This window comes from Diabrotica virgifera, chromosome 2, assembly GCF_917563875.1.
Source record: "Diabrotica virgifera virgifera chromosome 2, PGI_DIABVI_V3a".
Lineage (NCBI taxonomy): Eukaryota > Metazoa > Arthropoda > Insecta > Coleoptera > Chrysomelidae > Diabrotica > Diabrotica virgifera.
Genome location: NC_065444.1, coordinates 151,953,626 through 151,965,988, shown reverse-complemented (window position 1 = coordinate 151,965,988; position 12,363 = coordinate 151,953,626). Strand labels below are relative to the sequence as shown.

The 12,363-nt window shown below is 33.9% G+C and overlaps 1 protein-coding gene across 1 annotated transcript; it reads left to right on the top strand.

Annotated features, from left to right (window-relative positions):
• Positions 1 to 3,199: 3,199 nt before the first annotated feature.
• On the top strand, positions 3,200 to 8,162 carry LOC126879677 (uncharacterized). Its single transcript, XM_050642862.1, has 2 exons — positions 3,200 to 3,612; positions 4,174 to 8,162. The coding sequence occupies exon 2, from the start codon at positions 6,636 to 6,638 to the stop codon at positions 8,031 to 8,033; it is 1,398 nt and encodes a 465-aa protein (XP_050498819.1). The 5' UTR covers positions 3,200 to 3,612; positions 4,174 to 6,635; the 3' UTR covers positions 8,034 to 8,162.
• Positions 8,163 to 12,363: the final 4,201 nt, after the last annotated feature.

The following is a 12,363-nucleotide window of genomic DNA, read 5'->3' as shown; positions in this document are numbered from 1 at the left end:
TTCAAACGGCCGCTCTGAAATGGTCCATATGGTTTCATCATGTGTGGTCTCTCATAGGCGTCTACTGCATAAACTCAAATGAAATTCAAAAGTAACCGACAGTTTCAGTTTCGTTACATTTGCGTTTCACCGTATGCGGTGTGCCTTAAAGTTATTTAAGTATGAAATTTTATAAATTGTTTAAAACTATGGACATTACAAACACTGATTTTGACGAACACACTTTTTAAAAAAATATATTAGCCGGCAAGTTTTTAATCATTTGAACAAACTTTTTTTTCTCACCCATTAAATTACCCGCCGCACCCTTCCAAACGATCCACTTCGCAGTGTAGTCGCCCTGTTTCAGCCACTCTGTAGATCCACCAATTTTCAGCAAAATCGATTCAAAAATAACCGGGAAAAACTGTTTTAAAATTTTTTTTGATAATACCTCCTCGTCGATAGCCTAAAAGAATTAAGTTTTCTCTTCGTGTGCTGTAACATTTTTGTCAGACAATTACATTTTTTGTTTAAGAATATAATTACTTGTAACTTACTGCTTTTGTCGGAGAAATGGTTGTAAAGATAAGGGATGCACGAACGCTGCATAGTTTAAAAGTATATGTAGTTTATTAATAAAAATTAAATTTTTTGTCCGACTTTCAATTTGCCCCAATATTTTTGTAGGACACTTAGATTTTTTGATTTAGAATATAACTACTTATAACCTCCTACTTGTGTCGGATTTTTTTTACTTCGAGAAAAAAAAACTACAGAACGATGTTTGTCGTTGTTCAAGGAGTATGTACACAAATTATCAGATCACAATTTTTCCAAAATTTTCCCCCTTGTCGGAAAATTTTTTTGGAAAATTCCACACCTGTAATTTTGAACCAATCAAAATACGTTATTTTGACAGATCACCATGGCAACGGAGGTATTTTATCGGAAATTTTTTGCTCGTGGGGTACCCAACAGCGAATTATAGTGGAAATTTTTTGACGTTTACAATAACAGAACATTTTTGACAGACTGGTTTTTATTTGTTTACATAATTTAGTTTTGATTCATTTTCTATCACTTGTAGTTACTCAAAACTTATGTAAAATTGAAGAATATACTATTTTCTATCTTGAAATGGTATTCCCATGCAACTACAATGAGTAGAAATTACGAATTTGAAAGCCTAAATAATTGCTGACAAAGCTATGGCGCGCTATTAATCTGTTCATGCAGCTTTGGATTTTCAAATGCAAATTTGGTGTGGAATTTTCTTACCGAATACCACGCAAAGTCAAATTAATATCCGGAAATTTTTTTTTGATCATGAATATTTTTAGAAAATTTCCCTCGTCTGCGACTTGGGAAATTTTTAAAATATTCATGATCTCAAAAAAATTTCCGGAAATAATTTGACCTCTAGTGGTATTACTAGTGAAAATTTTGGGTACAGCTCTACGTCATATCCTTTTAAATGTTGTACTTCGTGTGTGTACCAATTTTCAGCTAAATCGATTAAAAAATAACCGGGAAAAACTGTTTTAAAATTTTTTTTGATAATACCTCGTCGTCGATAGCCTAAAAGAATTAAGTTTTCTGTTCGTTTGCCCCAACATTTTTGTCAGAAAATTACATTTTCTGTTTAAGAATGTAATTACTTGTAACCTACTACTTTTGTCGGAAAAATGGTTGTGAAGATAAGGGATGCACGAACCCACAATTGTTTAAAAGTATAGTTTACTAATAAAAATTTAATTTTTTGTCCGACTTTCGGTTTGCCCCAATATTTTTGTCGGAGACTTAGGCTTTTTATTTAGATTATAACTATTTATAACCTGATACTTGTCTCGGAATTTTTTTTTTATTCGTGAACAGAAACTACAGAACGATGTTTGTCATTGTTCAAGGAGTATGTACACAAATTTTCAGATCATAATTTTTCCAAAATTTTCCCTCTTGTCGGAAATCCTTTTTGGAAAACTTTAGATACAACTCTACGTCACGCCCTTTTAAATGTTGTGCTTAGTGTGTGTACCATTTTTCATCTAAACCGATTCAAAAGTAACCGAAAAAACTGTTTTATTTTTTTTTGACAATATCTCCTCCTCGATAGCCTAAAAAAATTAAGTTTTCTGTTCGTTTGCCCCAACATTTTTGTCAGACAATTACATTTTTTGTTTAAGAATATAATTACTTTTAACCTACTAATTTTGTTGGAAAAATGGTTGTGAAGATAAGGGATGCACGGACCCAGCATATTGTAAAAGTATAGTTTACTAACAAAATTAAATTTTTTGTCCGACTGTCGATTTGCCCCAATATTTTTGTCCGTCACTTAGATTTTTTTATTTAGAATATAATTACTTATAACCTTCTACTTTTGTCGGATTTTTTTTTTAATTCGAGAAAAAAACTACAGAACGATGTTTGTCATTGTTCAAGGAGCATGTACACACATTTCCAGATGACAATTTTTCCAAGATTTTCTCCCTTGTCGGAAAATTTTTTTGGAAAATTTTTGTGTACAGCTCTACATCATGCCCTTTTAAATGTTGTACTTCGTGTGTGTACCAATTTTCAGCAAAATCGATTAAAAAATAACCGAGGAAAACTGTTTTAAATTTTTTTTTCACAATACCTCTTCGTCGATAGCCTAAAAGAATTAAGGTGTCTGTTCGTTTGCCCCAACATTTTTGTCAAACAATTACATTTCTTGTTTAAGAATATAATTAGTTGAATCTGCTACTTTTGTCAGAAACATGGTGGTGAAGATAAGGGATGCACGGGGATGCACGAACCCAGCATAGTTTAAAAGTATAGTTTATTAATAAAAATTAAATTTTTTGTCCGACTGTCGATTTGCCCCAATATTTTTGTCGGTCACTTAGCTTTTTTTATTTAGACTATAATTACTTATATCCTCCTATTTTTGTCGGATTTTTTTTAGTTCGAGAAAAAAAACTACAGAACGATGTTTGTCATTGTTCAAGGAGCATGTACACACATTTCCAGATCACAATTTTTCCAAAATTTTCCCTGTTGTCGGAAATTTGTTTTGGAAAATTTTGAGTACAGCTCTCCGTCATGCTCTTTTTAATGTTGTACTTAGTGTGTGTACCAATTTTCAGCTAAATCGATTTAAAAATAACCAAGAAAACTGTATTAAATTTTTTCTTGACAATACCTCCTCGTCGATATGTGACGTTCCGCCCCTTATAGAATCGATTATTGATGGGAAGATATTATTTAACTATCCAAAATATTATTTAAGTATTTTCAGAATTATTTTCTTTCAATGTTTATTCAAATAGAACTTAAACCCATCTCAGAATTTTTAAATGCTTGATGACGTCACATTTAAAACGTGGCAACATTGGTTTCCCCACTTTGACAGCCAATGCTTAGTAGAGGGGTACGAAGGATTCAGCTGTGAACGTGAGCCTTGGATTGCCATTGTTTCTCGAGTGTTCGGTCTGAATCGTAGTGTGCGGGGTCATTAGACTCAATTATTCACCTCTAATTCTCAGTTCCAAATTGATTAAATATTACAATAAAAGTATAGTGAAGTTATCCAGCAGCAGTGGATTTGAAGAATTTTAGAGCATACTATATCCAATGAGTTCTACCCCGGTAAATACACATTTTATTAAGTATTTTATTCAGCCATTTTGGAAGTCCTTGACATTTGCTAACTAAGTTTCACATAGTCTATTTTCATGGTTTTTATGTTTTATTTTCATGGATCAAACTCATCTAGAGATAATTCAATATTCGTTGTTAATTTGTGCTTCCAGTTGGAAAATAGAGCTAATTTAAACTCCATTTTTTATATTCCTTTCAAGTCTACAGAACTCCTATCTTTTGAACGATGATCAAATAAGTATCCATCGCTTAGTCTTACTATATTTCATCCTTGTATAATATATCTATATACCGGTGTATATATTATAATAAAATATTCTTTCACAGTAATTATATTTTGTATTTCAATTGGAAATTACTTGTGTTATTTGATCAAGGTCATCTGATAGCAACCTGATAAAAGGTCAAGCTGTCTAGTCATTCAAGTTTTTGGACTTAATGACCTATTTCTTCTTATTCCCATAGGAATAAAAACACCTCCTCGTATCTCTTGCTTCTTTTTTTTGACATTGGTAGATTGGTAGTAACACCACACTGTGTTTTTTTTAGCACCTACCATGAAATCTTAAAGCCACCCTACAACAACACCAAGGCCAGACCACACAGAGAGAAACAATCAATAGGCGACCAGCCTGGATTATTTCCACATTTTCTTTTTTTTGAGTACCTTCAGCTGCTTTCTACCAGTCTTCCTCTCCTGTACCTCCAGCAGGACAGCTGCTAGCGAGAGTTAGCACCCTTGGGTGCTCATTACATCAACTTCAAGATTAGGAAAGAGTGGTTTGTTTGGGAACATTTACTGTGCTCTTATTAAAGACAGACTGGTTTTGTGATATTTAGTACATTTTTTTTTATAGTTCAATTGCACACACATTTTTCCTGCTTTATATTTTTTATAGGTTTTTTTTTCTTTACAACATAATATTTAATTGATAGCGTTCCCCAACACTCTGCAATCTATAAAGGTATAAATTTCTGAGCTCAGATATTTTCCCTGATAATAGTAGTCGGTACTCTTATCTTGATTATTTTTAGGCTGTGTTCCACTTTTGTATAATTATTTAAACTCATTCCATTATTTTAGTATATGTTTAATTAAATTTTTAAAAATTAACTTCACATATTAGTCAAAATTGTAATTATTAACTTTATTTAACTTGAACTTATTAACTTTACTTAACTTTAACTTATTAACTTTATTTAACTTTAACTTTAATTTATTAAATTCATATGAACTTCTGGATTCTAATCCCTCAGATTAGTTTTTGGTTTCACTTGTTATTATTACTATTATAAACCACGAGTTAGGAAAAGGATCTGTGTATCCACTCGTAGGTTTATTTATTCAATAAGGCTTGTGCCTGTCCCACTCACAGTGAGGTATTTATATGTTATATATAGTATCAGGTAGTATTTAATTAAGGTGTACGTATTATAAACGTACAATTATTATTTGGTGAGGGTTCTACTAACCTAGTTGTAAGTTGTACTTCCTGTATTAGAGGTACCCGTAGTCAGTTTTTCTAACCTTATAAAGAGTATTCTTAGATCATAGTTGTATGATGATTTTGTAATTGACTTTCACTAGTATCACTTTTTCCTGTCATGTTAGAGTTACACACTAGTTACTTGTCCTAACTCAGAGATTGTTAAAAAGATCTAGTAGTTACATTCAATAAATATACATTTATTGTGATTTTTTTTTTCTTATTACTCCTTTATTTTTAGTAGTATATTTTATAATTTAATAATCTTTAATAACTTTTCACATACTTGTACTACAAATTTAACATACTCTATAGCAGCGTAGAATACCTGGAAGAGCGTTAACCTAGTTATCCTTCTTCTGGCGCCCAAAAATTCATTCTATTTTCAGTATATTATTATATTTACTCTATCTATTTTCTGAACATTATCTTCATATCTTCTTTTCGAGCCATCATTGTCACTTCCTTTAATCTATTGTCTGGCCAAAAATAGCCGTGCAAATTGGCCGAATCCTTCCTTGAGTGTCAAGTGGCCCTTCTCATACATATTTAGCTAGCCATTCAAGTTATATCTATCTATTAATGATTTCTCATCTCTAGTCCTGTATCAATTCGATATTCTTTGTCTTGGCATCCTTCCATACAAATACTACTACAAAGTTGTATTTTAGTTACTCCAGCTTCTTCAACGGAGAAGCCACACATTTTTGTCCTTTGGCTACATTAAGTAGATCTTCTTCTTTTTACTACTTCTGTTGGAGTTTACCACTCCCTTTTCATTCACTCCAACAGAAAATCATCAGCTAGTTGTTACATCGGCTTTCCAACGTGGTGGCTTTATTTTTGGTCTGAGACAGTATTCATTTAGGTCAATTCTTCTCTTTTATCTGAAATCTCTTTGTTATTTCCGTTTGGTATCCTATACACATATTGTTACTTATTTATTTTATTTTTAATTTCTGATACATATCAGGTATTCTTAAACGCTGTTTTGATTTTTGTTTATATTTTGGGACCTCATTATAGTATATGTTTGTGCAGCTTACATTCTGGGTTAGATTTTGAATTTTTATTGGGAACTTATATTTAATATTGCTATTAATAATATAATTCATATAACAATTTTATTTCTTCAGTCAATAGTGGTATAGTTGGAGGTACAACTAAGTGTTGATTATTATTATTATTATTATAGATATATATTTTTTCTAGAGTGGTGGTAAGTTACATATAAATAAAAAAAATTTACTTCCAGTATTTAGGTAGTAGGTTTACTTGAGTATACAATATTTATTGGATTATTTATCCATTTATTTGATCTTATATATTTATTTGATCTTATTTATTAGATTATATACTGCATTATATATATATTTTTTTTTTTGCTGGCTATTTTGATTTTGTTGGTGTGTTGCTGATATTTTCTCGGTTTATATTATATATATTTTGCGTGCAAACTTTCATATTTTCATATTTTTCATATTTCTGTTCTTTGGACTATTTGTCAATAACTTTGCTCTCATCATGTGTGCTTTTAAAGCTGAACATCTTCTGGTGGATGAATTGGATTATGAATTAAAGATTCGGGACATAATGCCAGAGGAGTCGACAACTGTCGATAAAAAACGCAATCTTTTGAGAGGTGCTTTGAAACAAGAAGCTGGCAATAGAAGTTTTCTCCAAATTTCAGCTGTATCCCTTCCTTTTGAGGAACAACAAAAAGGAATCACTGAAACATTGGACAGCTTGTCTAAAAAAATCGAAAAGTTTAGGGGAACTGTAAAGGATACAGAGTATGCGCGATTAACATCTCGTCTAGGCCATATTTCTGCCCGTGTACACTTGCTACACTGTCCTTCTGAAGAACAGGAACCGTTCAAGAGGTCTGTTTCTCTTAAAATATTAACACTAGAGGGTGAACTTGATTCTAGAGTTAACCCCATTGCTACCTCTACTCCTAATGCTTCAGTCAATGTACCTAGCTTTACGTACTCCAAACCTGTTCAAGTACACAAATGGGGTATTTCATTTTCAGGTGAAAAACAGCACACTGATGTGATGTCATTTTTAGAAAGGGTTGAATGTCTTCGAATATCTAGAGGTGTTTCGGAAGAGGATTTGTTTGCTGCTTCTGCTGAGTTGTTCACCGGGACCGCTTTTACATGGTTTATGAATAACAGGGGTAATTTTTCTTGTTGGTCTGATCTGATTAAAAAGTTGAAGTCGGATTTTCTTCCGTATTCATTCCAGGATGATTTATTAGATCAAATTAAGAATCATAAGCAGAAACCTGGGGAATCTGTTACTATGTTTATTAATACTATATTAGGTATGTGTAGTCGTTTAGACACTCCTTTGTCAGATTTAGCTAAAATTAAAATCATCCTTAAATGTCTATTGCCCTTTTATCATCAACAATTAGCTCTTATGGACATTCAGAACATTGATGACCTTACTATAAAATGCAAACGTTTGGAGGAAACGTTATCCTGGTCTTCTCAACCTCCATCCACATCTCGATCCTCTTCTAACTCTTCTTCTCAGCCAACTTCCTTTAGGCAACGTTCTTGGCTAAATAAGGGTCATGAACATAATGTTTCGGTTGTTAGTTCTCTTGTCTGCTGGAATTGTGATCAGCCTGGTCACCCATTTTACAATTGTGGGATTCCTCAAAATCGTATTTTCTGCCATGGTTGTGGCCGAGAGAACACCCTTAAAAGAAACTGTTCTAAGTGTTCGGGAAACGACACGTCGGAGGTCCGTCCCCTGAACGTTTCTCCGTCCAACATCCAATCAGGGAATCAAACCCCATCGTCAAACGAAACTGCTGGACCAAGCACATCCAGCAACCCAAACCCATCTTCACGAAAAGGGAAAGGGGTGTCGTTCAAGAAAGCAGCACACACCACAAAACAAAATTAAACCAGAAATTTATTTCTATAGATAATACGTTAGATTCGCTTGATTCAAATGATCACAGATGGTCATTTACAAACGCTTCTTTGATTGGTAGTGTTCAACGTAACAATAATAATTGTGATAGTAATGTGGTTCCATTATCTATATTAGATTCTAGTTTTGTTAATGATGATGATACGTCTGGGTTAGTTCCATATAACGGTTGTAGACAACCAAATACTTTAGATCTAGATATTAATTCGTTATTAGTTAGGAAACAAAATGATAATAGGCCATATCTTCCTATTCAAATTTTAGGACAATCGTGTTTAGCTTTGTTAGATAGTGGCTCTAATATTTCATTGATAGGGGCACATTCGTTAAATTTATTGAAAAATTCTAGTATTCCCATTATGCCCATTTCATCTTTGCAAGTATCTACTGCAGATGGTACAGTTCAGTCCATTACGGGCAAACTCCAAATTAAAATCACAGTGGCAGATTTATGTAGGGAAATTACATTTTATGTTATTCCTTCCGTGCAGAATTCTATAATTTTAGGTATGGACTTTTTCAATGCTTTCAATAGTACCTTAAGTTGTTCTGATTTTTCTTTTTCCATATCTGAATTTAATTTATCTACCCTTAGTGCTATTCACGATTTTGCTAGTTTATCAAGCTCTGAACAAAGGCAATTAGAGAGTATGATCTCTAAATTTACTACTCTTTCTTCAAAAGACAAACTAGGTCGTACGTCGTTAATCTCTCACACTATCGAAGTGGGAAATCCCACTCCTTTCAGATTATATCAGTACCCCATACCTCAAGCCTGGCAGGCAGATTTAGAAAAGGAAGTAGATTCGATGCTTGCTTTAAATATCATAGAACCTTCAACATCGTCCTACTGTTCTCCGCTCTGGTTAACGAAGAAGAAGGATGGATCCTTCAGGATCTGCTTTGACGGTCGAAAACTAAACAGTATCACAACTAACAGGGATGCTTATCCTATCCCCAGAATAGATGTGATTTTGAGCAAACTTCAGAATGCCAAATACATCTCTTCTATTGATTTGTCTAAGGCCTTCCTACAGATCCCACTGAGTGAAGAGAGCAAGAAGTATACTGCTTTTGCTGTCAGTGGTAAAGGATTATTCCAGTTTGTCACCATGCCTTTCGGTCTTGTTTCTGCTCCTCAGACAATGTGTCGTCTGATGGATTTAGTCATTGGTCCACCGTTAGAGCCCTATGTTTTCTATTATTTAGACGATATTTTGGTTGTCACTCCTGATTTTTCCCTTCATATGGAAATTTTAGATAAGTTATTTTTACGTCTTAAGGAAGCTAATCTAACGGTCAATCTGGATAAATGTCAGTTTTGTCGCCCTAGTCTACTTTGTTGTCACCTCTTACTGATCTTTTGAAGAACAGGAAAAAGGGACAGACCATTACTTGGACTCCTGAGGCTGACGAAGCTTTTAGGCGCGTTAAAGATGCTTTAACGAGCGCTCCGGTTATGATGTCACCTAATTTTGATGAGCATTTTTATCTAATGACAGATTGCTCTAATACAGCTTCTGGAGGCGTATTATTTCAGTTGAAAGATGGCTCCGAACACCCCATAGCGTACACTAGTAAGAAGTTGAACAAGGCCCAGAAAAACTATTCAACTACGGAGAAAGAACTCTTAGCTATCATCCATGGGTTAGAAGCTTTTCGTTATTATCTGGAAGGTCGTAATTTCACTATAATTACTGATCATAGTTCCTTAGTATGGCTTCATAGTATGAAAAACCCTTCACAGAGGCTTTCTCGATGGATATGCAAACTGGCTGCCTATTCATATAAGATTGTCCATAGAAAGGCAAACGGGGTAGTGGTCGCAGATGCTCTTTCACGTGTCCATGATATTAATGTCCTAGATCTGTCCTCTTTAAGTCCTGATATGTGGTATCAGAATATGATTGATAGGGTCACTCAAGACCCACAAAAATATCCTGATTTTAAGGTAGAGAATAATATTCTGTACAAACACATCTTAAGTCCGATAGAGTCCTTATCCAATATGTCGGAGTGGAAAATAGTTGTACCTACGCCAAATAGGGAAAATATTCTGCATATGTTTCATGATGAAGTTACGGCAGGTCATTTTGGTTTTTATAAGACTTATCACCGTATTGCCGAATTATATTATTGGCCTGGTATGCGGAAGTCTATAAAAAGGTACATTTCTAAATGCATGGTTTGTGCTACTTGTAAACCAAGTAACCTACCACAGGCTGGACTTATGGGTTCCTTCAGGAACATAAATTTTCCTTGGCAGATGATCTCAATGGATCTCATTGGACCTTATCCTCGGAGTTACAAGGGTAATACCTATTGCCTGGTAGTTGTGGATTATTTCACTAAATTTCCTTTAGTTTGTCCCCTTCGCCAGGCCACAACTCCAGCAATTTTAAAATATTTGGAGGAACAAGTCTTTTTGGTGTATGGTGTTCCTCAAATTGTGTCATGTGACAACGGTCCTCAGTTTGTATCGAAGGCCTTTAAAGATCTTCTAGCTAAATATAAGGTTCAAAAGACCTTTTATAATGCTGCCTACCATCCACAAGCAAATCATACTGAGAGAGTAAATCGTAGTATTGTCACAGCTCTAAGGTCCTATACTTACCCTGATCACAGAGCTTGGGATCAATATATTCATTCCATAGCTCAAGCCATAAGGACTTCTGTCCATGAAGTTACCCAGTGCTCTCCAGCATATTTGAATTTTGGTAGGAATGTGGCTTTATCAGGTGATTATTTTGGTGTAATTTCAGACAATTCCGAAAATCTTCCTCAAATATCTGAGAAACTTCATCGCTTAGATGATCTCCAGACGTTACCTCATATTTTCGCAGACATTAGGAAGAAGTTAAAAACTTCTTACCTAAGGAACCAGCAGCACTATAATTTGAGGAAACGAGATCTGCGATTCTTTGTTGGTGATCGAGTCTTAAAGCGCAATTTTGTCAAATCCAATAAGGGTGATGCCATTTCTGCAAAGTTTTGCCAGAAATATGTCCCATGTACTGTCTCAAGGGTAATATCTCCTTTGATTTATGAATTAAAGGACAATTCGACTAATAAGCGAATTGGTCAATTTCATGTAAAGGATTTACTGCCTGACAACACCATGGACGATGTGGATTCTTCAACTTCATCGGAAGAAGATTAGCTTAACAGGGTTGTTTGAGCTAATATCTTCCTTTGTTTGCCTTTAATTAGTTTTATTATGGTATAGTATTTTAGTTTAAATTGTTAATCACCAGATAATGCCTGACCATAGCAATTTTTATCCTTCGGCATGGCTTGATGATTTCTCACGTATTAGTTATTAGGTACCGAATTCTTGTGTAATACCGCTTGTATGAGTTTATTATTATTTTTTTTTGTATTATAGATTGCATTTGAGTCATTATCGACAAATATTCTCAAATACTAATCCAGCCAGTAGTATTACCAAGTTAATAACCTCCACTTGTACTCTTAGTTTTGTACTCAACCTCTCAGAATAAAAGGGCTGTTGATTATTATATATTAAGATATTTGGATGTGTGGGCTCATACAAGTATTCTTGCTTAATATAGATGGAGCTATGTTACACTACCATATCTTAGATTATGTGTTATATCTTGGATATTTGATTACATACCTATTATTTTTTTTTATTGTTTTTATATCATGTCATTGGATTTGCCATATTGGAAAGAAGTTGTGGTTGTTAATTTGTTATTGGGTTACTTTATTGATATTTGTCACAGGTACCTTAAATACTTTATATTAATTCGGATTCTTACTTCCTCCACAGGATGATTCTGGAATGAATTTGGAATTTTGATTTATAAATGAATTCTTGAGTCCTTCATATTTCTTCTTATGAACTAGTCTGTTAATGCTCAAAGTTGGTGAATACGTGGGTTCGAAGTTCAGCAACTGATCACTGCTATCCGATTTCGTAATCCATGTCTTTCTTGTCAGAGTAGGCAGATGTTTATCCATGATAATATTTCTGGTTGGGAAATGGTGTACAACACTTCCTAACCATTCTTGTGCAATTGTTCCAAATATTCCAGGCACATTTTCACACGATAATAGGGAAGTCTAGTTTGCTTATTTTATGTCTCTTAGTTCATAGTATATAGATGCTTGACTTTCCATAGACGTAGAGTCGTAATGTTAGTGATTAACCCACTGGGACAAATTATTGATTTTCTTTTTAGTAGATTCCCTCTTCTTTCCTTAGGCATTAATTGTTGCTTAGATTCAGGAATATCTCCTGGATAATCCTATGTATGTTCACATGAATATACAGTCT

What these genes read in the sequence shown, in the direction of transcription:
- LOC126879677 (XM_050642862.1), top strand. Translation starts at nt 6,636, where the DNA reads ATGTGTGCTTTTAAAGCTGAACATCTTCTGGTGGATGAATTGGATTAT.